General features: G+C 33.6%; 1 protein-coding gene and 1 pseudogene across 4 annotated transcripts in view; one reads left to right on the plus strand and one right to left on the minus strand.

Moving 5' to 3' along the window:
- Nucleotides 1–620: 620 nt before the first annotated feature.
- LOC145268798 (histone-lysine N-methyltransferase EZH2-like) overlaps nt 621–27,910 on the plus strand; it is a 119,954-nt gene continuing 92,664 nt past the window's right edge. For 2 of the 4 annotated variants that reach the window (XM_080124414.1, XM_080124417.1), the window contains exons 1-6: nt 621–758; nt 13,269–13,325; nt 17,376–17,453; nt 21,455–21,511; nt 23,356–23,492; nt 27,143–27,271. In XM_080124414.1, coding sequence (XP_079980540.1) covers nt 13,283–13,325; nt 17,376–17,453; nt 21,455–21,511; nt 23,356–23,492; nt 27,143–27,271 — 444 coding nt within the window. In that variant the 5' untranslated portion in view covers nt 621–758; nt 13,269–13,282. The remainder of the gene's footprint in view (nt 759–13,268; nt 13,326–17,375; nt 17,454–21,454; nt 21,512–23,355; nt 23,493–27,142; nt 27,272–27,910) is intronic. The other 2 variants (XM_080124415.1, XM_080124418.1) reach the window with 1 other exon arrangement.
- On the minus strand, nt 7,357–7,473 carry LOC145268892 (5S ribosomal RNA; annotated as a pseudogene).

Below are 27,910 nucleotides of genomic sequence, written 5' to 3' on the forward strand. Positions count from 1 at the left end.
AACCAAGTGGTATTTTAAATGGATCTCTTGAGACTGGAAAGATACTGCACCTTTACTCTCGCTTGTTGCCTGACGCGCCTTCACCGGGGAACGCCAACGGGGCTACTCAGACTGTAGGGCCAGAATGCTCTTCCACTGCGGGCACTTGCTCTTTTCCTCACCTTGCAGCCTCGTGCCCCATCCGTTTGCGATGAGAAAGAGGTAAACACCGTGTGTGTGTGTGTGTGTACGCAAAATGAAGCGAGAAAATCCAACGGTCACTACTTATTGAACAGTGGTAGAAGCCATGTGCTAAAATGACCACGTGTTTTTTTTTTTTTAGCAGGGGGGGGGGGGTAGTTCTTTCGTTCACAAAAAGTAATACCGACGGAGATCACCGGAAAAACTCGAACTTTCCCGAAACCGCGGGGAAAAAAGCGAAATTTCCTGCAATTTAGGCGAAAACCCCCTAAATTTTACTGAAATAGGGCAGAAACCCCGAAGTTTGCAGAAATCGAAAAAATCTGATTCCTGCATTCCGCCAGATTTTTGCATTACGACTCAAAACCCTACCGAAATTCGACGAGAAAAGCCGAAGTTTTCCGAAATCGGAAAACTCGAAGTGTTCGACGGAAAAACCCGAAACGCTATCGTAATATCACGGAAAACCACGAAGTTTTCCGAAAGCGGAAGTTGTCGGTAATGGCGCCTATTCCAAGCTAAACCCCAGGACGTGATGCCGCATTAATTATGAATTTTAAAACAGATCTCCGCCTCGGGTAAGTTTTTATTATTTTTTATTATAAAATTAAACATTCACAATGGCCGTCAGATACATAAATGCACTTTTGTCATATTTATTTTTGATATAAAAAACATCGACATTTTAATAAAACTACTCTTTCTTTCTTTCTCACTAGTTGTTGGCCCAACAATGAGGAACGACTTTATTTTTCTTTTTAAATCTTTTTTTTCTAAAATAAAACGCGATTTTTTTATAATAACAATATATTTTATTTAAGTTTTGTATTTGTATAAAAATTTGTTTTTATTGTAAAGTTTTAATTGATATTTGTTTCGTATTAATAAAGAAAGAAAAAACCGCCATTCATTTTGATATACGAATATATGATTATATATATATATATATATATATATATATATATATATATATATATTTTATTTTAAGTTTAATGAGTCGTTTTCCTACAAAACTAAAAAATGGTAAAAAAAAACAGCATTTGCTATGTTTTTTTTTTTTTTGTTATCAAGGACAATATAAGTTACTATTCTAAGTTTTTTGTGTGTTTTAACTTATTTTAAAGTGTTTATTCATTTTGAAACACGAGTAGTGTTGATACTTAAGTTAGAACAAGAAAATAATGGCTGACATAAGGCGGTCATCGCTGGAGTCTCGATCATCGCTCAAAAATAAAAAAATAAACAAAATATTAATAGAAATAAGTGTCGCCGTGGAATTGAGTGGATTCTTACTGGCATATTGTGTAATTTTCGATTATCGAGGCTTCCTACATGGCTGTCGAATTGTTTTAACTTAGAACTCAACACTAAATAAACGCTTTAAAATAAGTTCAAACAAAAAACTTATCCAGGTAGGTTTATCTTGATATTTGTTCTTTTTCCAAGTTTTTCTTTGTTGTCTACAAAAAAATGCCGTACCCTTAAACAAAATTCCAAAAGGAACAAGTATTTCTACAGTGCTGAAACAATAGTTTTTATTTAAACGTCCTAAGATTGGCTATCCCAGCGTAGCATAAACACCCTCAACTTCCACGTTAAGAACGGCTTTCACAATTAACATCCCAACCTCGAAAGCCGTTCTTAATATGGAAAGATTGAGGGGTGACAGGTGGTAAAAAATACCAAAAATTAAATTAAAAACGAAGGCGCAACTTAAAAGTGGAAATATTAAAAATTAAATTCACCAGAATGCATTTAAGTTTCTTCGTACCCCCCCCCCCAATTACACCTGAAGTCGGTTTTGAATGTGGATAAAATCCAGCTTCCCCAAAATAGTGAAATGGGACCAAAAAAAATAAATAATAATAAAAATAAAAATTGCTTCACTGACTAAAAACAGAAAAGCTGAAATATCAGAACAGATACTACACTTTATATTCAACAATTTTTATAAGACATTACAGGGTCCCAACTATGGGTTAAATAGAAACCGACTTTAAAAAACAAATATACTCTATTAAAAAAATTGTTCTTCAAAATCACTGGATTCGGCATTTAAATTAACTGAAAAGGGTTGATATGCCGTAAAAAAAAAACAACCAACCAACTAGGATAGCCATCAAAATAGAAAATAGGGGTTAAAAAATACACATATGTTAAGGTAAGTTGGGTTTGTTTTACTGTACATAAAGATTCAAAAAACAAATATATAACAAATAAATGTTATCAAAGGCAAGATAAGTTACTTTTCTACCTAACTGGATATGTTTTCAGTGTTTTTATTTAATGTAACATGTTTATTCAGCTCGAAAATCATACTGTGTTTACCGATGATGTATTGGAAAATTCAAAATGGCGCCTGACTCTCTCTTTAACACGGTAAGTTTGGGAAAAGGTGCTATAAATATAAAACTAGACAAAATACTATTAGAAACTCGCTCAATATATATTACCGTGACATAGGTTGGCATATATTCGGTGGTTGTTTTAATAGTATTTTGTCTAGTTTATTATTTATAACATCTTTTCCCGAGCTTACCGTGTTATAAAGAGAGAGTCGGGCGCCATTTTGAATTTTCCAATACATCGGTTAACAATGTATGTTTTTCGAGCTGAATAAATATGTTACATTGAATAAAAACACCAAAAATATATCAAGTTTGGTAGAAAAGTAACTTATCTTGCTTTTGATAACATTTATTTGTTTTTTGACAACTTTTTCGAATCTATGTGTACTAACCCAACTTACCTACTTGGATAAGGTTTTGGTGTTTTAACTTATTTTGAAGTGTTTTTTTTAATTAAAAATAAAAGTAGTGTAAAACCTGTCGAGTTAAAAAAAAAATGGTAGTCTCGTTAGTCGAATCTCGATAATTGCTACAAAATCGAAAATTAAAATACTGACAGGAATATATTTTCGTTCGATTAGTGATATCTATTAGATGTGTTTCGATCAGTGTTGTTTAAGTTTCGATTTTCGATCGATTAAAGAGGCTTGACTATGACTCTTAAGAGACCACTATTTTGTTTTTACTCAGCAGGTTTTACATTTGTTTTTTTTTTTTTTTTTTAGTAAGTAAAAAAACACTTTAAAATTAGTTAAAAGATTTAAAAAAACAAAAAAAAAAACGGTAAATTATTACGAGGTGACCCAACGGATTATAAACACCCAACCTCCCCATGTTAAGAATGGTTTCGGAATAAACACTCTCCGACCTCGAACGTCGTTCTTAACATGGGGTAGTTGGGGTGTTTATACTACGCTGCTGGGGCAGGTCGTAAAAAATACCAAAAAAAACTTATCCGAGAGTAACTTATATTGTCTTTCGTAATATTTATTTTGGTCAGTTTTTATAACCTGCTCCAGCGTAGTATAAACACTATGTTAAGAACGGCTTTCGGAATAAGCACCCTCCCGACCTCCCCACGTTAATAACGGCTTTTGAGGTTGGGGGTGTTTATTCCAAAAGCCGTTCTTAACATGGGGAGGTTGGAGTGTTTATAATACGCTGGGACACTAGGTGTGTCAGAAATTTCGTGAAAAATATTGAATAATTCCACCCCGTCTTTCCAAGCTTATAACTCCTCAAAAAATGTAATTCAAGCCCTAATTTTTTTTCAATTAAAGGAGCAAGGACTAAGGTTTCATTAAAACAAAAAAGAAAAACGTGTTTTTTTTTTTGTTTTTAAAAAAAGGTTTTAAACTTCGGACTTTACAGGTAAATTTCTAAAAAACACTACTTTTTTTTGTTTCAAATTTGAATATATTATTTATTGATCTTTTATCTTCAATTTGTGATATATAACACTTTGGTGAGTAAATTAATTATTTACTTTTTAATAGACATTTCAAAATGGGAGGTGTGAATTAATTCGACCCCCTGTCTTTCCAAGCTTATAACTACTCGAAAAATGTAATTCAAGCCCTAATTAAAAGACCAAGGTTTCATTTAAAAAAAAACAGACAAAAGAAAAAACAAACAACATGGTTTTTAAAAAAAAAAAAAAAGGTTTTAAACTTCGGACTTTACAGGTAAATTTCTAAAAAAAAAAAAACACTTTTTTTTTGTTTTAAATTTGAATATATTATTTATTGATCTTTTATCTAAAATTTGTGATATATAAAACTTTGGTGAGTAAATTATTTACTTTTTGATAGACACTTGAAAATGGGCTTAATGCGGGTACTGGGTAAAGTAAATCTCTGATCTCTCTAAAAATATATATATATATATATATATATATATATATATATATATTAAAAAAAAGTAATAGGCGGAAGTTTTCGGCTATCATCTCGTCAGGAGAAAATGATAGCCGAAAGAGCTCTCGAGAAACTTCCGCCTCTTACTTTTTTTAAAACTATATATAAATTCTGTTCCTCTAAACATATATATATATTACATGCATACACACACACATTTTTAGCTTGTAGTAGCTTAATTTTTAGTCCTTTCTTTTTTTTTTTTTTTTTTTTTTTTTTAAATTATCCATCTGGTGATAGCTCAGACAATAATAACACAGACTGAAGTCCTACCAACTAAGGTCGGCCATGGAACTGCAGAATCTTTTGCTTTCAATTCCAGCTGATGGCATCAAAATCATTTTTTTAAACTTTTGAAATCATTAATTGGGAACGATATAATAATAGAAACTTTGCTCTATAATCTATATATATATAAGACAATGTGTGTGCATGTGTGTTTGTATGTCTGCCAAAAACTTGCGGCGCATGCAACAAATACTGACATAATTGGTATCGTTAGAAAGATTGAAGAACAAATATTCAAAAATAGTCCAAAAATATTAATTCTTTGACCATCAACTGGGCAAGGAGGGGTCAGTTTTTCATTGACATTTTTGCAAAGTTATCATATGCCTTGCAATCACTAAGCTTAATTTGAACAGTGGCGACTAAACCGTTCGCTTTTTTTTTTTTTTTTTTTTCCACTTCCTTTTCCTCTTAGCATTACAGGTTTGAGCCTGGCTACTGCAGCTAATTTTTTTTTTTTTACGCTCGCACAGGTTTCCACTACTATTTTCATTTTTTAGTGCTCCATTGCTCAATACCCTTAGCATAAAACCTCTCCACACCCAACAATGCCGGATAACTCTGCTAGTGAATAATAAATATGAAATCTGCATGAATTAAAATAGCATATTTAAATGTATTTACAATTGGGCAACCTGTTAGTATATATATACAAAGGTAACTGTCTGAGGATTGGTCTCTACTAAACTCTTTTTTGGTCAAAAGACTTGAAACGCGAAAGATAGGAAATTTGAACTTTATATTAGCTAGTCAAAATAATTGCTAGAGGGTCAAAATCTGAAAAAAAAAAATGGAAATGGCAGGTGTAAGTCGACTTAAAATGTTATTGTACGCATGTGTAAATATTAGTGTTGAGACAATTGGAATTGGGAATTAGAAAAATCGGAACCTTTTGGAGTATTTGAGTCAAAATATTTGGAGCCTAATTTCCGATTCCAAAATGATTCTTTTTTTTTTTTTTTTACACAGTGATCACCACTTATCAAGGCCCGGAAGCCACTCAGGGATAAGGGTTATTGCAAGTACATTAAGTTAGTGAGGAGATTTGCTGAAGTGTTTACTTAAGGGGGCGGTTCATTAGGAATTTGTTAACATTGGACTTGAAGACATCCAAGTTGTAGTCCGGAGGGAAGCAGGCATACGGAACAGAGTTCCACAGGCGTGCAGTTCTAAGAAAGAAGCTTTGTTCATGGAATCCGCGTTTTGATTTAGGCACAGATATAGAGTGGGGGAAATTTTTCACAGTGGATTCAGCTAGACGGGTGTTTTTCGTGAAAGATTGGCGAGGGGGGACCAGAGATTGGAGTTCAGACGAGCATCTGCCATGTCTTTTTATTTTTTCTTGACAAGAAAAAAAAGAAGTAAATTTACAACGTAAGATTAGGGGTTATGGAATGGGTTATAAGTTCTACTTTCAGATTCAACATTGATTCTGAAAGTCTAATGTATTTTTTTATTACTGTAAACATCCCTATTTGCTAAAAGTTTCAGAAAGCTCTCGACAAGGGTTTTCAATTTTGTTAGCGGCCGTCTAGACACTGTTGGCATCTGTCATTAGCTTTTTCTGAAATAATGTTTATGACATTTCTTTCGTTTTGGACACAAGTGAAAAATATAGATATAGGTCTCACTATGAGTTTATCAAAATCTTGGATAAGATACATAAAGGGAAAATAAATTAAAAAAGAATTATATCTACATTTAAACTTAAACTCATTTTCTAACCCAAACAAGAAAAAAAGAGATGAAAAACCCACAACAAATAAATGTTACCCAAGGCAAAACTCTTGAATAAGTTTATTTTAAAGTATGTTTTTAGTTAAAAAAAAAAAAAATTTAGTGTTCAACTTTGGAGTTAGAAAAAAGGTCCGCCTTTTTTCTTCTTGGCCTTCAGGCCAAGATCAAAGTGTAGTATCTGTTCAGGCAGATGCTGCAATCAAAGACCATTGCCCTTGTGGCAATAAGTTTCTGGTCCATGTAGGGGCAACCCTATATACCCAGAGGCATTCACTACCAGCTCCCTCTCCCCACCTCTCAGGGGGAACTGGTCCCCTCTCCACATTAAAAAAACGGCCTCATGCCTAATTTGCTCAGTGGGGAAGCAAATAAGTACACAAAAAAAAATGGCTGCACCATAAGCCTTTCACAACTTTGACAACTGCTGAAAATCGAATGTTAAACACTGGAAGAAACATCAAATGTCAACAATCGGGCGAAAGTGTTATGTTGTATGAATATTTTGTTTTTAGATTTTGTTTAGTGATTAGACAAGATTAAGAAGTTAGAATGGACCGGAAATGATTATCATTTTATGTTAAATTTATGTGCGAAACTGCTTTACTATTTAAAATTCTATAATTGTTTTTTTTTTTTTTTTTTTTTTTTTGTCACAAAATCATCTAAAAAAAATGTAGAATCTAATTTTGGGGATTGATTTATTTCGATCGATGCCTCCGTTCAGTCTCGAAAGACAAAGGATACCCCTGTAGGGGTAGTTGCACGTGTAATTGTGAGGCAAGGGTTGCGCAATCCCTAACCACACCCCTCCTAAATCGACACTGTTTGGTTCCAGTGGCAAGGAGACGACCAGGACGACTGGAAACAATGCCGAGATAAGCAGAGAGCACATACAGCACCTGGAAGTCCCAAATGGTCACCCATTTAGTACTGACCAGGCTCAACGTTGCTTAACTTCAGTGATCCAGCGGGAACTGGTGTGTCAACGTGATTATCCCGTATGATTGATTTAGATAAAGGTGTTAATCTATTTGCCATTATTATCATCTATATATTGATACAATGGTGTGTGTGTTATTTATTTTCTGTGTCATGCTTACATCAGAGTCGTTTAATTATTATGGACTTCCATTTCTTATAATAAATAATTTTACCAAGAATTCTTCATGAGTTTTGGTTTCGGTTTCAATTATAGCTGATGGCACTTAAATCATTTATTTTTATACATAATTTTATCAAGAATTCTTCATAAGTTTTGGTTTCAATTATGGCTGAGGGAACTCAAGTTATATATGCATGTACATATATTTTTTTCATAAGTTTTAGTTTTGGTTTCGATTCAGGCTAATGCACCCAAGTCATGGATATATTTTTAGTTTTGAAATCACTTCATAATATATAAAAATCAATAGAACATTAACTCTATAATTATATATACGAAATCTGCAAGAATTAAAGCATCATAATTAAGCATCGTTTAGGACCAGGCTACGTTGGGTGTCTCTGTTAGCTTAAGGGTTATTCCATGTCAAAACCAGCAAAAAGTTCAAATCTGCGTCCACCGACACCGAATTAGTTGAAATTTGGCACAAATATTTCCCTTCATGAGTTAGGAAAATTTGCCAAATTATTTGGTCCTAATCCTTACCGTTCGGATTTTGGGGGGGGAGGGGGTGTAAAATTTGCATATTTTGCTTCCAAATTTATGCCATGAAACCGTACGGAATTTCAGTGTTTTATTAAATGAGAAATAAAATTTCTGAAATCTGGTAGGAAGGGAATTTAGAGACTGTAGAATCCGAATATCTAATTATTTTAACCCCATATCTGGTAGAAAATAAAATTTTGCTCTCCCAAAAGCATGTCCCCTAAATCATCAATTTTTTACCTATGTAGCTGATAGTCAGTCTAGAGAAAATATGCCCTCTTCAATTTTCATATTTTGTTTATAGCATCTAGTATGACTGTTTAAGTTCTGAAAAAATTTTGTGAGGGTTTCTAGCCTACTTTATGTACGTTCAGTAATTCAGTGAAAGATTGATAAAGACAATCATCCTAATGCTCCCAAACTTCTCAAATGTTCATATTGTGTTATGTATTTTCTTAAACTATTCAATCAAATAGTCTTTGTTAATTTAAAAAGAAAATAATATCATAATATATTTTGCAGATATTGCATTTTGTATGGTACGGATAGATTGTCTTCAACAAGTGATAAACATTGACTCATGCATTAGGATCAGCACTTTATAGAGTTTTTATAGATGGCGTTAAACATTAAATTAAAAGAAATTATTTCTGAATGAATTTAAAAAAAAAAATTAATTTCATAATTTTCACGAAACAAAAGTATTTGATTTTTTTGTGTTAAATGCATGTGAATTTTTAAAACTTAGAATATTTGTAATTGGCACTAAACATTTATATATTTTTTTATTCATAAAGAAATGTTTTCAATTACATCACTTTAAAAATTATTTTTTTTATATTTTTTACAAGTTTTCAAAAAGTTATTTTCATTAATCTAAAATTTTTTATATTTAGAAGAAAGTGATTGCAATATACAAATTTTAACCTATGCTGTGCACCAAATGTTGTTGTGTACATAGATTAATTTGTTTTGTATACAATTCTTTGCACAGATAATTTATCCACTTTGGACAAATGATAAACTCTACCATTTAGTGTTGTAGGGACACAATAGTGCACAGAATATTTGCTAATGGCACAAAGCATATATCCTTAAAATCCTCTTTCCAATAAAATGAATGTGATGGAAGAGCTGGATGCATGAACTTAATCAGCAAGTCCTTATTTTCCACATTTTCCAGGACCATGCCAATCCAAACGTTACTGTCATACCTGCAACAAACATATTCTGAAACAACAAATTCCATTGGTTTTTCTTCAACCCTAATAGAGAAGTCATATATCAATTCATAGTTTTCATCTTCACTACATTGTTTCATGGCTGTTTTATCTCTGTCAAGTGGAATAAATTGATGAAAACTTCTTGTCCCTGGAACTGTGGATGCATTTTCAAATCTAATAGTGAGACTCCTCCTTGCTTCCTCATCTTCCTCCTTTTTAATCAAAATGAATTTCATTCCTTCAATTGTAGATTTGCATTATTCAAACATAGTTTCTGTGGAAAGGATTTGTTTGGAATTTTGTCTTCGTAGACTTTCTTTTACTCCTTTTCACTGTCCCACCTATGCCATCACATGGTTGTTTACCATGACTAGTTGCAAAGAAGTTCCATTTTGCATCAAATCGAAAATCTTTTTGATGGTTGCATAAATTGGCAAAGTTTTTATAATTGTATTGTGCTGCACAACCATCTGTAAAATATTCAATACTTTTCACATTTGGCAAATTAGCCTTGATCACCTCGATAATGTTTTTCTGTACCATATAAACAAATGCCACATCATGGGAATTGTCACTCGATATAATACAGAAACTTTGACTTTACATTGTGTTTTCAAGCTTAAAATAAAGTACCACTGGGTGTAAAGTACATTGAGAGGTACTCCAATGAAAACTCTGGATCTCATCTTGAACAACAAATTTGTAATTTTCAGCAAAATCCCCAAGCAATAAAACTTCACTATCACTGATATCTTCTTTTTTTGCTTTAAATATCTGAATTGTGATTTAGCCAAGTAAGAATGGGGTGCTAATTTATTTAATTGCAAAATAACTAAATCCACATAAGCTGGACAGGATTCCTTGTGAGTTATTAAAGTTGATCTGTCACTTGTTGTCCATTGGGAGAACTCAATAGAGTTTTCATTACCAATACATTCTTCAAGGGTGTCGTAAAGAAATTTTTCCAGCTTCTGTGATGATTTAGGACAATTTGGGCACCTATGAATCATACACTGTCTATTACTTGTATTGCAGACAATATACTTCAAGAGATCTTGATACAGTACATTCAGTAGTTCCAGTAATAGTTGGATGTTTGGGTGGATAGTGCATACACATACAGCATGTGTACCTGTGCTACCAGCAAGGACACCATTTTGGTCTAAGACTACAAAATTTTGAAAACCCTAAAGATACTGTCGGGTTCTGTTCCTTGAATGCTCTGAAGAGCTCATTTAGGTTGCATAATATGAGTCTCTTCTGTTGATGTAAATTATGTTTTATACTAAAAAAGCCTTTCCTGCCTAGCATCAAGTGAATGTACTCATCATCTTGATAAAATGCTTGTACTAACTCTACAATATCAGCAGGCAAAGACTTATTTTTTTTTTGGTCTGGCACAGCTAAAATACCGCTTTCCAAACACAATTTGCAAGCATTGCGTACAATGTGTTCTGAAACACCAAATACATTCATGAATTTTTTTGTGACCAATCGATAGGGGCAAGTGTCAAGAACTGTATTTTCATTTTAGTGGATTCCACAGTCTTCACTTTTGCTGCAAGAACCTCTATCATTTTATCAAAGCACTTAGCTTTATCTAAAATCTCACTTTTTAATTTTAAAGATTCATCACATAACAGCTCAGAGTCAATGTTTAATGACCTACTGACTTTGGTCTTAATACTTTGTATTGCAGAAGAAAGTTTTCTCTTACCTAAACGAGCCTTTCCAGAGTCGTGAAGCCCTTTTGTTTTCATTGGAGAAATTCCAATAGCAGAGAAACAATCATTGATATTTGTCTTCTGTTTCCGTTAAAGTACTTGCATCAAGCTCTTGTATTTCCTTATCCGACACATGCCTTTGTCATCATCAAGAAGTTTGCTGATTCGTATTCGACAATTAGGACAGAGTTTCTTGCCTGGAATAAGTAATAACTTAGCTTTTGCTTTGTCTGCCAACTTCAAAGAAATTGCTTTCAAACTGCCTTTAATTTGCTTCTTATGATTTTTAAATTGGATTGCAACAACTCTTTTCAAGCCACTCATACTTAGTTAACAAGGTCTGCTTGTGATGGTCACAGATAGTATTTTATCCTTGTCAAGTCCTGTCCTATATGCAATAAGCTTTACACCCATTGCATCCAAATGATCCACTGAAATTAATCCAACCTGTTTATCATGGAATAAATTAGTACTTGCTTCAACTGTTAGCTCAGTATAAATAGAACAATTCATCTTTATCTAAAAAAAAAAAAACTACTTCAATTATTCTGTGTGCTAGTAAAAAATCCAAGTAGGAAAATGCCACTTTTCTCTTTGGATACTGGAGGAAAAGTGACTAATAAATATTTTAGGTGCCACAGACAAGTTCCAGTCTGGGTTAGAGGAGGATCATTCAGAGTTCACAGTTGGCCTAATTACAATTATTACCTATCAGATATCTATGTTTAACCAATAGTCTACAAAAAAATTTATTGTTCAGTGTAGCTTAATCTTAGTGTTTTAAATTAATGAAAAATACATTTTATTATCACTTTCTTCCAAATGAAAAAAAATAGGTTTTAGTTTAATGAAATTAACTGTAAAAAAAAACAAACAAAAAAAATGTTTAATGCCATCAACAAAAACTCTATAAAATGCTGATCCTAATGCAGGAGTCAATGTTTATCACTTGTTAAAGACAATCTATCCGTACCATACAAAATGCAATATCTGCAAAATATATTTAAATTATTTTCTTTTTAAATTAACAAAGACTATCTTATTGAATAGTTTAAGAAATTACATAACACAATATGAACATTTGAGAAGTTTGAGAGCATTAGGATGATTGTCTTTATCGATTGATAAAGACAATCATCCCAATGCTCCCGAACTTTGTCACGAGAGGACCGTTTTTGTTGCCTGTCGAAAATTGTCGATTTTGGGGTGAAAAAGTTAACGTTTTTGGCCAATTTTTCGAGCAAAGGATGGCGTTTCGATGTGATACCGAGTTTGTGAATTTTCGTCGCGTCTGTCGAAAGTTTTTAGCAGACATCCAAACATACACACAAACATACATACATACATACATTTTTGCTTTTATATATATAGATAAAATCCCCCAAATACTGATTAATTGCCCTAAAATGCTATCTAGTTTAAGAATGACCTGAAATAGGTGATCATTTTACATTAAATTTATAAAAGGTTGGCAGGGATGCCCAGGCGACCAGCTGCAGATGTAGTTACCCACCATCAAAGTTGATGTTGAACCTAACTCTAGTCTTGGGACCAATTGCCCATCATTATCTTAACTACGAACCATATGCTTATAATACTTGTTATTTGGGAACATTTCTAAATTTTTAAGATGAGGATTGATTAATTATATAGAGTCTTTGAACTACTGTTCTTATCTTGAGTGTTGTTTTGATGTTTCTGCCACTGTAACCTCTGACCTTTTCAGTTTTATCTTGTTGAACTCTGAAATCTTTTTATCGAATTCAGGAATCTACACAGAATTTTGAATAACCGTTAATTTACTGGTGTAGCATGCTCTCATTCCGTCAGCCATGGTTGCGTAGAAGTCCTACCTAATTTTGAGTGTCGCCCATACCTTCAACCTCCAGAAGAGTGTTGCTTAGGACTTTTATCAAGTCATGACTGATGCAACAAGAGCATGTCACCCCTGTGCATTAAATAAAGCGTTCCTTGTGAAGTTACGTGCAGATTCCTGAGTTTGAAGGAGAAGATTTCTGAGTTCAACAAGGTACACCTGAAGAAGGTCAGCGATTACATCGATTAAAATATGGTGAAAATAACACTTAAGATGAGAATAGTAGTCTTAAGAATTCGCTTTTGTTAGCAATCTTGTTGCGAAATGCTGGTCTAATGATCTTGTTTCAATTGACGTGTTAGATTTGACGTCTCTCTTTCCTTTTCAGTTGCTGTTTACAAGATGGAGAACAGATTGAAAGCCACCACGCAGGAAGAGTCAAAAGGTTAGTCACTATTCTCGTGTTATTTTCCAACCCGTTTACCTTTGTGTAACCCTCCCAATTATAGTGATGTTCCTACGTAAGAAAATGTTTTACAATCTTATTTATTTCTCCTTCATAATGCAAGCAATATTTTTTGTCTTCTGATAAAAGGAGGGTGAACCTGTAAATTCACCCTTGTCCGTTCGTCCGTCTGCACCTTTCTTAATAACTACGCCTTGGAATTTTAAAAAATTTTGCACAAACATTAAATATGATATGAGTAAAAAAAGTAACAGAATGGATTTTCCGGGACCCCCCCCCCCCCCCCCCCGGTTCCTTTCTGGTTAAAATGGCTAAATTGGCACTTTAGTGCTTTTTAAAAAAAAATTGATGGACTTGGGCATTTCTTTTTTCGCATGGTGCAAAACTCAAATTTACATATGTTAAGACCTAAAACTGCACTGTTTGTTCATTTTCACTAGGATGTGACGTCCCCTGGGGACTTTTGGGGCTAAATGGGGTGGGAGCAAATGCTGAACTTAGTCATTTTTTTTATGCCTCATTCACTGTGCACTCGCGTGTTACCATGCATGCTCCACTTTTTATTTTCATAACTGGTTTAGTTAAAATTATTGCCTTTTTCAAATTTATTCAGAATTTTGACGTAGGGGTAACATATTTCTGACAACTATTTCAAACACAATAACTTTTTTTGGTTGATTTATAATAAAAATAAAATAGCTCAAGTAGGCAGTTTGGGTGAAGAGAGATGTTAAAAATAATAAAAAAGTGGTAATAGGCAAGCAGGCTCGAACCTGTAATAATAGGAGGAAAAACAAAAACGTAACATCTTAACCGATGTCTCTATCACGCAACTGGAAGTCAAGAGCGTTGAAATTAAGCCTAGTCAATCGAACAGTGATGATGACATGCTAAATATTGGCGAAAAAAGTGACCCCCTCCTTGTATAAAACTGCCCAGTTGAGAATCAAGGAATGAATTTTTTTGGCCAATTTTTCGATATTCGTCATCTGACAGATCGACCAGGAGGATCCGTCGCATGTGTTGAAAGTTTCTGCAAGACACACACACATCGAATTTGTATGGCGAAATCTATGAGCGAAACAATTCTCAACCTATATGCTCAACAAATTTTTGATCTAGGGACTTGAAATTTAATATATAGGGTATTCAGCCATATGGAAAACTTTTTAATCGGTTTTCATCTGGAAAAATGGCTACTAAGAGTTCAAAATTAAAAAATTGATACTTCGGGGGTTCATCAGATTTTTATTTGTTTGTCAACTGTTTCACGACTGCGCATGCGTGAATCATTCACATGACAGCTTCCTTATGTTAAGAATAAGTAAGTTTGAAATCACTTTTAAAGATCGTGTCAAGCTGGCCTAATGGTTATCGTACTTGACTGTCTTTAGGTTTTGGCTTTGATCTCGGCTCGAGATTTTTTTTTACTTACAAGAAGTGAACTATTTAGAAAACAATACTCACATGCGCATGTCTCAGTTTCTTTTTGTTTTTTTTTACTTCCTTTTTTTTTTTTTTGTCAAGGTAACTGCTAGTACGTATAAAAATAACATTCTTAGACGTTTTATTTGTTGTATTAAACAGTCCTATCTTGTTTAAACTTTTTTAAAAATTTATTTTTATAGAAATAAAGTTTGTATTCAATTATTTGCTTGAATTTGAACCTTTTATGAAAAGTCTTTTACCAACACTAATGTAGGACATTGCCTTAACATGTTTAATTTATGGGCAGTTTCAGAAGTGGCAACGTGTTTTGCGACAGTTTACAGGCTGTCTTTTGATTTGTGATAGTTTATGAAGTCCATGACAAGAATAGCAAGCTTAGTGTGGGATGTCTTTGAATGCGATGGGGGAGTTCAAAAGGTTAAGACTCGTCAAACTCAGTGGCACATAGACTCCTCAATCTGTCCAAAGTGTAAGATAGCCCCCCCCCCTCCAAGAACACAGACCACCTGAACCTACATTATCCAGTCACCTGACTAGAAGGGCGCTACAACGTCCATCTATCTAAATTTCTTGGACTGGTTAAAAAATAGCAGTATAGATGTCCAACCTATATGATACTACTACAACTGATATTTGCAATTTCCTTTTCTTTTTCTATTATAAGTTTTTATTTTTTATAAAAATCATCACTACTTAAATTTGATACAATCCATCATTTTAAATGGTTTTCTTTAAGAATAAAGCAATAGTACTATTTGCTTTGGCATTCATGTATTTATGACCTTTTGAAATGATATGTTGAATGGCAACATTTCAGATATGTCATCTGATCAATCGTATGATAAAGCAGAAAAACAGGTGGGAGAGTTCGCAAGTCAAGTAATTATTGATATGGACATTTGTGATATGTCATTGATTGAATAGCTATTCTATTATATACATACAATTTTTCCATTACAATTTTTTAAAAATATAATGAATATATTGCAGAAGTTATGTCATTTCGAAATATCAGAACCTGAATCTAAAGCTAAGCGATAATAAAAAAAATATAAAATATATCACAGAGTTAATTTTGCGTTATTGAATGTATATATAATTGTTGCGTTATTGAATGTATATATAATTTTCTAACTTACACTTTTCAAGTGCTTGCTAAAATGATATATACACCTAACAATTCTTTTGTCGATATTCGCAAAATCAACACAGACAAATTTATCAACATATAAGTTTTATTTACAATGAAGCTTTTCACCAATTAACAGAGAGAGAGAGAGAGAGGCGTTAGTTGTAGGAATGGGTTGGTGTGTGGCACGACAACAGACGTCAAAAATGTCAATGACGCTTGTCGTTGTGTCTGTTCTCTTCTCTCTTCTGTTGTTTATGTTATCTCTTGTATAGACATCAATCAACATTCCTGATTATGTAAATATTAAAATATTACTTTTTTATTTTGAATTGCACAATTCATAACTCCTAACCTGGAATGTAAACAGTTCTTTGTTTTTGTGATAATTTTAATTCCGATCATTTTTATGGAACACACAAATGTAGATCAAAATCTATCTGGAATTTTGCGTTATTTAATGTATATATAATTTTCTAGCTTGCACTTTTCAAATGTTTGCTAAAATGATATATATACACCTGACAATTCTTTTGTCGTAATTCTCAAAATCAACACAAATTTATCAACATAGAAGTTTGTTTACAATTAAACTTTTGCTCATTGACAAAGAGCGAGATGTTTAATTGGAGGAGTTGGTTTGTGTGTGTGTAATGGTAACGTGGAGAAATGTCAGTCATGCTCGACGGCTGGCTGTCTTCTGTTTTGTCTCTCTTTCTCTCCCTCAGTTATTCATGTTCTGTCTCATATAAACATTGATCCACATTCCTGGAATGTAAACATTTCCTTGTTCTCAGTGACAATTACAATTCCGGTCATATTATGGGACACAAGAATATAGATCAAAAATTCATCTGAAATGTGTACGTGTGTACATAGCTTTTATCAGCGTCGCCATGGCTCCATATTTAATATTAACGCATACACAGGTCAAACATGAGTAGAACAACTAGCCTGATAATTTCCGGAATGAAACAAATGTTTCTTTGTAGTTTACTTGCCATAAGTATATTTTTCATAGACGGATGAGAGTAGCCGGTCACTGCATGAGACACAGCGAAGAGGAAACTAGCAGACTAATTCTCTGGATACCAACAGATGGACACCCAAACCGTGGTAGAAGAAGAATGACCTACATTGGCAACCTGCTACAGGACACAGGATTGAAAGTGTTCGGGACCTGCGAACTGTCATGCGAGATCAAAAGAATTAGAGAAGTTCTGTCGATTTGTTAGTGAAGCGGCCTGAAAGAAGATGCAGATGAGAGGTGATGAGATTGTCTGAGGCAATTCTGAAAAAGAAATATCAGCCTTGTTAGTGTGACTTGTGTGGTTCTTGACTTTTAGCTGGACTTACACAGACAATTTTCATATATTTTTTTGTTCTGGTGGAAGTCAATATATATATGTGTGTGTGTACGTATTTATATATTTGTTTTAATTTTTTACTAGGTGCAGTCTGCCGTCCAACTAAGGATCCTGTTAACGTGCCATCTGAAGATGACAGAAGATCCCACCTCTCGAAACGTGGTAAGTATTATTTGGAATAATTGAGTGTCATTCTTCATATATGTAGGATTAGTTTTGATGGTGTGTATGTGTGTATATACATATATATATATATACATTAGTAAATAATTTTTTTTTTTTTTTTTTGTAAACAACTTTTTTTTTTTCATTTAGGTAGGTTTTTGAAGCCATCCTGCATCCAATTATGTACAAAAACAGGTACAGATTTGTTGGAAACTGGAATTGTCAATACTTTTTTATATATAAAAAAAATTTTATGTACACAAAAATACAGTTTCTTGTATTTTTTTTTTTTTTTTTTAAATCTAATATGGAGATTAAGTTTGCTTGAAGCATTACATTTTATATATATATATATATATATATATATATATATATATATATATATATATAGAGAGAGAGAGAGAGAAGGGGTCAATGCAAGAAATGGAAATATGTTGGTGTTGAGAAGGAGGGCAATAATAAAGTGATCCATTTTATTTAAAAAAAATTTGCTAGTAAATTTTACTTTAGTCCAAACTTCTATACCGTCCTCTAATGTGTATAACTGCATTTCATAATATATTTCTAGGTAAGACCTCTTTATCAAATTTTAGGTATTTCAAATCTGGAATCCATATGGACTGGTACTTTACTGACTCAGCTTGTGTAGGTATTATTCGTATCTGTTGAGAATATGTCCTTGACAATTTGTTATTAACCCATGTTGAAGAACCCATGTTGAAGAACCCATGTTTTGATTAGGAGAAAATTTGGACTTTAGCCATTAGATGTTTGCGTGTGAGTTTTTGTATAAATTATGGCCAGGTCAGTAATTGGTTTCCCTCTGAACATATCATTTCTATGTGTTAATATCAGATGACAGTAAATAGCAATTAAGAAAAATTCCTGACATTTTTATTTCTTGAAACTCCTTAAGCTTTAAATTTTAGACATTTTCTAGAATCCAAAACATAATGTAGGCAAGTGATTCATGGAGCGTCTGAAAGGCCATAAAGGTATAACATGGTGCATATGGCAGTGGCAAAGGATAACTGGCTTGCAAAGAGATTAGTGGCAGCAGCAGTCAAAAAATGCACATATGCAAATTAGGAAGTGTGTGCAAAAAGAAAAAGGAGAAAAATGCACCACGTGATCAGGAGAAAAAAAGTGTGCGTCGAAGAAGATGGACGTACAAAGTCGAATGTGAGAAATGGCTGGCGATGGTCGGCATGAGGTCAGAAAATAAAAGGCGAGATGGATGATGGTGAGACTTTTTTTTTAATGGTGTTGAGACAGAAGAGTAACGTGTAATAAAAATGGTTTGTTAAAAAGAAAAAATGCCGACCTGGATTTTTATTTATTTCTTTTATTTGTATGTAATGGCAACGTTACAAAGGTTTTAGTGTATACAGAAGACAGGGTTTTGGAGTAGTGCTGTTAAGAATGAGTGAACTCTATTAAAAAAAAAACGCGAATACAAGTAAGATGAAAGAAGAAATTAACTGAGCTTCGTGAAGAAAATTTTAGTCGACAATTGAATCTCTTTCTCTTTACTTGTTTTTCACTTTCCTTTCTTCCCCCGTGTCTGACGGTTGAAAGTTCTGCCATGTTTAACATGACATATGAGATTGAAGCAAAGTTTTTACGACTGGATACCCTTCCTAACGCCAACCCCTCCAAATGGACAGGTATTTTTTGAGACATCATCTCTTCATAGTTCTCCACTAACTGAAGCAATCTGCTTGTCCATTATCAAAATGGTCATCTGCACAACCACACTGTTCTCTGAACCGCTACCACACTTTCGTTGGCACAAAAACTACTACTACCCATGAGAATAACAGGATAGTTTAGTGAGGTTTACTACTAGATCTGTTGTGTTCTGTCTATGTCCATACATATTAATGGAGTTACCTGTTAAAGGGTGTAACTCTTTGCCACACACAGCTTTCAACCGAAAAGCAGGACAGCAGAATACTGTTTCACAGGTGGGCTGTTCTGGGAAAGAAGCTTTGTTCATGAAATCTGAATTTAGATTTAAGCACAGATAGAGTGGGGGAAATCGTTTATAGTGGTTGTAGCTAGACGAGTGTTTTTGTAAAAGTTTGGCAAGTGATGACCATAGATTGGAGTTCAGTCGAGCACTTGCTATGAAAGTAGCGATATAGCAGAGACAGGCTTGCAACGTCTCTTCTGTGGGAAAGGTTGTAGGGAAGAGAAAAGCGCATCACTTACTCAGGTTTTGAGGCCGGTTTTGAACTCTATCAAAGCTTGATATGGCTCGCTGAGCAGCTCCTGCCCAGATGTGATAATAGTACTCCATTTTAGAGTGTACCTGGCTCTTATACAGATAGAGGATTGCATCGGCAGTGAGATACCTGCTGGAGCAATAGAGTGATCCAACAATTTTTTTAGCAATCTTGGCAACAGATTTGATGTATGTGTTCCATTTCAGATCAGGAGTGAAGGTCAGTTCTAGAAGCTTGTCAAGACATGGGGCTTCCCCAAGATGAGAGCCATTCGATTTTAGGTCACACTGCTTCTTCTCTGCCTTAATGATTTTCCAGAGAATGTTATTCAGAAGATTAACATCTTTGCTGATGATGCCACCTTCTATTCTAGTGTTTCTTTTCGCCAGTTTACCTCAGATCAGTTGAAATATGCAGTTAATCTAGAAGTTGACTTGGGTTCGGTTGTGGATCATTGTATAAAATGGTTTATTTTGTTTAAACCTGTTAATACTCAGCTCATGTCTTTCACTCGTAGGTGTGCCCCTTTTCTTCCTAAGATTCTCCTGAATGGTTCTGCGTTTGTGGAAAAATCAACTTTTAAACTATTTGGTCTTTTTTGGAGATCATATATTAGATCCAGTGCTCTTCCTGCTTCTTAAAAAATCGGTTCTCTTTATCGCTCTAAACACGTTCTCGCACCTGAGGCTATTCTCTATCTTTATAAATTTACTATCAGACCATGTGTGGAGTATTGTTGTCATGTTTTCACTCTTGAACCTCTATCCCGTTTTAAGGTTCTTGATGAGGTGCGGGAACGTATCTGTAATTTGATTAACTTGTCTCCTTCTCTGCAATCTCTCTCACAGACATGGTGTTGTTAATCTCGGTCTTTTCCGCAAATATTATGGCGTGCGTTCTTCAGAATTGTCTGGTTTATTTCCTGCTTCCTTTGTTCCAGCTTGTTTGACTTGATCTTATGGTCTCCATTAGTTCACTGTTTTCATACCTCATTGTAATACAACCTGTTATTCCAATAGCTTTTTTCAAAGAACTGCAAGTTTGTGGAATTCTCTTCCTGCTGACTGTTTTCTTCTTACTTATAATCTTGGTCTTTACAAGACTATGGTCAATAGGCATCTCCTGTCTTAAAATTAATCCTCTTTTGTTCTTCTTTGTGTCTTATATCAAGTAGCTTCAAGCCTTGTCTGAAGCGATTTCCATCTATAATATAAATCTCTCCTGTCTGTTTAAATGTATGTGTTTGTATGTCTGCCTAAAATTTTCGACAAAGGCAGCAGATTTTCACGAGATCGGTATCATTTTGAAGCTCGACATCTCGGACGACAAATATTGAAAAATTGGCCAAAAACATAATTCCATCAGACTCAACTGGGCAGTTTTCTACAAGGAAGGGGTTGATTTTTTTGCAAGTCATTATGTTGGTTGGATTGACTTTGCCTAATTTTAACGTCTGAACTTGTGGTTGCATCATCGAGTAGTTGTAAGACATCAGATTTTCTTTCACTTTTTGTTTTCTGTCTTTGCATCACGGGTTCTCGAGCCTGGCGGCCTACTATACTTTTTTTTTCTCAACACACACCTCCAAACATTCGGGCAATGCCGGGCACCCAGGCTAGTGTAAATAATAAATTGATAATTTCACTGATGCTCGAATTGGCTCAAAACTATATATCTGCACTAGTGTTTACCGATAATGTTGATTAATAATCAATGTATGCACAAAATGATTTTTTTGCTCTGCGACTCATCGTGCTATTCTATTTTCAGCAAGCATACAGAAGAGGAAAGTCAAATCTGCTGTACAACCGCAACAGGCTTCAAATGGTAAGTAACTTTTTAATGGTTCGTGTACAGAATTCACCCATGTTAAAAATTAAAAATCGTATATAACGTATATAGCCGAGAGAAAACGAAAATATCATATTGCAAAATGGTTCTTATTTAAAATTCAACCTAATTTGAAAAAAAAAAAAAAAAAAATTACAAAAAATCTTTATGGTGTAGGTATTTGTCACAAGAAATCTCATATTCCAAAAATCACATTAATTGATCAAGTAGTTATATTGGTCCCCCGACATAGGAGGAATTGGACCTGATAATTCACCCCTATTTGTCCGTTTGTACTTTTCTCAATAACCATGCCTGGGATTTTTTTAAAAAATTTGCACAAACAGTAGTTATGGTGAAAGTAAATTTTTATCAGAATGGATTTTCCGGAATAACTATGCCCCCCTCCCCAAACCGCCATTATAAGGTAAAATTGTCCTCAACTCGTTCATCTGTTGATTTGTTCACACTTTTCTCAATAACCATGCCTTGGATTTTTTTTTGAAATTTTGCACACACATTAGTTATGGTAGAAGTAAATTTTGCACTCGTCGAGGGGGACCTCGCATCCTCAGCTTGTTTTTATAAAGAAAATCATTTTTAAGTGATTATGGAAATTTTTCTACATTATAACATGTCTGCTATGAATTATTATTGTGTTATCTCCCTTCAATTCTTGACATTTTTTTTTCATAATGTCGTGCGAGATAGTTACTTCTCAGATACTCATAAAATTTCATTTTCTTAGTTAAAAATAAAATTTTCAATAAACTCAATTTACATGATTCTTGAAATATGACATCATATATTATATAATATATATATATATATATATATATATATATATATGTAATAAACATATTATTATAAAGATTTTTCTGTATTTTTTTTTTAAATGAGGTTAAATTCAAAATAAGAACCTACAAAATGATTATATTTATTTTATTAACAACTTTGAATTAATATTCTGTAATAGCCGAGATATGTTTTGTCACCAACTCTGTTTAACTATACCATCAATTAGATTACCTCCAGAGCATTGGTAAACTTTTCTGCTGTCATTATGGACAGTGATTTCCAACTCGAATCTTGACTATGCAGACAATATTGTCATACTGGATAGAAGTGTTGCTGATATTCAATCTGCAATAGATGGGATGCAGTTTTGGCTGCTAAGATCAGCATGAAGATAAACGCTCAAAAGATGGCACTCCTGGTTGCCAGTTTCCTCAAAAACGAAAAACTAATCGCCTTCAACAGGGAAGTAGTCAATAAAACGAATTAAAAATTAAAAAATGATTTCTTTCAAAAGGACATTTTGTATGGTTGCAATGATTTCTTTTCTTTTTTTTAATTTTAAAAACTAATCAAGTTTTTTTCTTATCCCCCATTTCTCACTTTCAAGATAAAAAACAAATGATCTAATCTAAAATATAATGGGTAACTCTTTTAAAATCAAAACATATGAGGATGATACGTGTGAAACATGATAGCTTAAGACGTCTTCTCCTTGTGTAATCCAATTCAAATTTTTTTCAGGAGTGAATAGTGGTATTTTACATCTAGAAACAAAAATAAGTTACGGTTCCTAAAGTTCACACTAAAGACTTCTACCCACCCACTCATGGCTGATGAGTGAGAGCATGCTATCCTTGTTGGTCGAGTGGCAGATTCCATTCAGGATTCTGTGAAGGTTCCTGAATTAAGCCAAATACACCTGAAGAAGGTTGGAGGAGGTTAAATCGATTGAAACGTAAAATAACGCTCAAGATGAGAACAGTAATCTGAAGAATACAAATAGTACAAACATTTTATGTGACTTTTTCTTTTTTTCCTCACAGCCAATGCAACTGGAGGTGATGGGAAGCAGGATGGTGCCACGACAAAACCTACAGGTACCGATTGGCGGAAACGTGTCCGGGGAGAATACATGCGACTCTGCCAGCTTAAACGATTTAAAAGGAATGATGAAATCAGGGTGAGTTAAAATGTTTTTTTTTTTTTTTTTTTTTTCATTTTTTTCACCTTTAGAAAATGATTAGCAGGGTTACCTGAAATTTCCCAGCGCAAAAGTATAATGTACCATTCTATCCCTCTCTCTTTTCCTCTGTCCCTTACCACTACCCCCTTTCTTTTCCTCTCTTCCTCACCGCTACCCTTCTTTCTTTGCCATCACATACCTTTTTCTGGCGAATATACCTGCTGAACCAAATGAAAGAGAAATACATGCAAACAATAGCACTTAAAAGGGATGGTTAGAATCTTAAAAAGATTTCTTAGTTGGAGGAACCAAACTAATGAGAGAATGTTTGGCATTCAGTAGAATGCCCCATCCCCAACAAAAACAAGGTGATAAGAAAATTAAAACAAGCGCAAAAGTGATCCAAACAATTGTACTTTAAGGGACGATCAGAATCTTAAAAAGATCTCCCGGTTTGAATATCTGAGTTAGCAGGTGAATGTTTAGTGTCTGGTAGGAAGCCCCATCACCAGCTTGAATAAACCGATAAGAAAAAAAATTTCAAAAAATAAGGGAGTGTAAAAATCAGAGTTACTGCCCTTTCGATGACGATAATAAAAATCGTGTTTAATTTTTGATAACATTAAATGGTATAAATGATCAGTTGACCTCCAAAGAATGAATCTTATTTTTCCAGGATTATGCTAATTAAAAATCTACCAACTTTGTAAGTGTTTGTTGAATATTTTTCAAGTTTTAGCAAGACATACAAACATTTGGCCTTCATGTTATAGCTTAGAATAAGCAAGTACCACAATATTTTGCACAACCATACTATTATTAATGCCTTTCTCCATATATGGAAATCGCTTCAGACAAGATATGGAACCAGCTGAGGTAAAGAGCTGAAAAAAAAATGTTACTTAAAGTCAAAAACTAACAAATAAGTGATTCAGAAAACAGCAATTTTTCCCTCTTTGTGAGAAACACGCTCATGGAATGTGAACGCTAGATGACAAAATAAGGAAAGCAAGAGTTATGAAGTTTCCAAAAGCAAATCCTAGGTCCATATTGCAGATATATAGGAAAAATAGGACAATAAAATTACAAATTAATAACACCAAACATTTATTATAAACTGTTTAAAATGTGCTTATGCAAATATATGAATGCCCATGAGTCTTTTGTCTGTACTTAATATGAAGTATTTCAAAATATTATGTCAAGTGCTACCAGATCAGGGTGTCTGAAGATATCAGCTTCATGACTTAAAATGCCTCAAACTTTGATGTTATTTTTTTTTTTCTTTCACTCCATGTTCTGTGAAGATAAAAACAACTTTCCTCTACAAAATAATCAAACCAAACACCATGAATAAATATTAGATGCTATAAAGGAGCATAAAAACTTTAACCCAATTAATGGATTGAGCATTAAATAACCCGAAGTGGGTGATATACCATAAAACAACCAAAAACATTTTATTCTAAACGACATTAACCTATTTTCATGTTAATATAGAAAAAATAAAAATAACTTTCACGTACCTAATTCACTTAAAGGAATGGTTAGAATCTTAAAAAGGTCTCTCGGTTGCAATGTATGAGATAGCTGGAGAATGTCTGGCATCCGGTAGGATATTCCATCCCCAGGTAGAGCAAAATTATAAGAAAATTAAATATACACACACACATGCACATATATATTCCTGAAAGGACGAAATACTAGTGTCTGTAAATATTAAAAATAATTATAGTATTATTACTATAATTATATACCACTTATGTCTGCCCATTTAAGAACTGGGTTCTTATTGTTTAACACTGTATGTTGAAATGAAATAATTCGGTCACCTTAGCTCACGTGCGTAAATCGTGATGTTAAAATGATTTGGTCACTCAAGACCTACTTGAATGAAATTTCTGCTTCATAAATGTTCATTTCAACTATATTCTCGCCTCGGTTCATGCCGGCCAAGTGGTATGTTTCTTACTAATGGAGTTAGATGGCTTCGTGGCTGGGTTTGAATCCCTCGACTGGTGGTAATCTTGACTCTCTGCACTGATGATTCCCGAAAGGATGAAACACTAATGGCGGAAGGTATTAAAAATAATTATTTCTAAAAAGTTGTCTATTCTATTTGTTTTCATTTTCGTGAATCACTGATGATTTGAATGGAATTTAACAAACTTTCAAACAGTAAAAAAATCAATCTACATCAATGAAACTATGGTACTTTGAAATATGTAACATATTTTTTAAATTAATAATTTGTGTTTTAGCTCTCACATTTGTAAGTGAGCACTTTATAGGGTTTTTATTTTATTTTTTATTTTTTTTTGCAACACATCCCAATACTATGGCAATGTCTGTGTGTGGAACAGTCTCTACCAAACTTATCTGTCAATTTTTTAGCTTGGAACTTCATATAGAGAGAATTTGAACCTATGAAATAAATTCAATTTTTTTTTCTTTTTTTTCAACCAATAAAAATTGCTGTTAAGCAATCTAAAGTGCAAAAAGATTAGAATTTGGCAGGTGTGAGTCAACTAAGCGTGTTACCTCTACGCATGTGCAAATATACATTTATGTTATTTTTAAGTTTTGATGTACATATGGACTTAAGCTCAGATGGTAACGAATAACGCTGGAGACCTGGAGATTCTAGCTGATGGTACCCAACTCATTGTTTTTTTAACTTTTGAAATTACTACTACATAGTGGATACACTATAATAATCAATGGAGAATTTTCACTGCAATAAAAAATATGAAATCTGCCTAAATTAAAATAACATATTTAAGTGTATTTTATGATCGGGCAATACCGAGCAGCTTGCTAGTGTGTATGTGTGTGTGTGTCTATATATATATATTAGCAGGGAGACCCGACATTGGTCGGGATTGAATGAGGACCAAAAAATGTACCACATTATACTTTTTTCATCAAAATCAGTGAAATTACTCATTTTTCAATCAAACCTATTGATTACCTGTTCTAGTTGGGAGTCCACTGTGGTGCACCAGGAGGAGACTTTACACGTCTTCCTATAGTGACTTAGTCAATAATACATTGTAGTGTACGTTGCATTGTCAAGAACTTACTGTGGATTTTATAAAATTATTTTTCTATAATGGCTTGAATTCAGTTTAAAATGCAAACTTCAAGTATCACGGTTCACTTGAAACAGAAACATTCATTTTGCATGCGTCTCTGTCTTATCAAAGAACCTACTGTTAATTTTATATGCCGAGCGTTTGTTTGGTGATATAATGGGTTAACTTTGTTAAAAATTGGACTGTTCCTTTTTTTTAAACGGATTTTTCAATTAATGATTTTCAATACTTATAAGAGGTATCTGATACAAAAGCTATTTAAGAACTCTCCCAGACACATAAATTATATTTATGTGAAATTTTATAAAAATTGACCCGGCCATTTCAAAGTCCATAGGAAACAAACTCACACACACACACGCAAAGTGCATTTTATATATAAGTAGAGATAGATTTTAATTAAATTTTTTTTTTTTTTTTTTTTTTTTTTGATATAGTTTTCCACAGACATGATGTGATTTGTTTATTTTATACCTCTTCAGTGTTGCTGAACATTGCGAGGTTTGAAATCGGAACATGCATGTTATTTAATTTTTGTTGCTTTTTTTTTAGTGTGCATTTTCCTTAAATCGGAAACTAATCAACGATGAGTTAGAGAAACATAATTGCTGGTGTAAAGAGCAGCCGATTCAACCACTTCACACCCCGGAGACATTTAGTCAAATACCCGTCACACGAAAAGTAAGTATTTTATCCCTATTATTTCAAAGGCACACTTATACTCATATTCATATTCTTCTAAAACTTAAATTTTAGTTGTGAGATGGTTTGTTTGGAAGAATGTCTGAATAAAGAAAACTTGTTAGAGTTGGCGGTGTCTGGATGCATCTGATTGGAATTGAATGTTAAATAAGAATGAGGTTCCAAGAACCACCCCAACATCTCCACTAAAATATGACTCGACTTTAGTCCAAGGGAACACTTGAAAATAAAGAGTTTTGTTGCTAGGCTTACTTTTATCTTTAAGTTTCGTCTTGTCTTGATAACTTCTACAAGGTGGAACGATAAACTTGTTGCACTAAAGAAAACAACACCTACAGTTTTATTTTAAAACTTTTATTGAAATAATCAATTCAGGTAACTTGATTATGTATTAATGCTGACATCTAATCAATACAGCCACCTTCAGCCTCAATCACCACCTTGATACGGGTCTGAACTGGGAGCATGCCTTTTCCACAAGCGCTGGCAGGAGGACCTCAGTGGATGGATGGCTTTTGTGTTGTGTAATCCAGTGGGTTCAGGTTTGGGGAGGAGTGGGACGCAGTCAGAGAAGGGTACAAAGTCATACCACTCCTCAAGTCAAGCCTTGGAATTTCT

The sequence above is a fragment of the Euprymna scolopes genome, chromosome 44, assembly GCF_053919585.1.
Source record: "Euprymna scolopes isolate OS-2025 chromosome 44, ASM5391958v1, whole genome shotgun sequence".
Lineage (NCBI taxonomy): Eukaryota > Metazoa > Mollusca > Cephalopoda > Sepiida > Sepiolidae > Euprymna > Euprymna scolopes.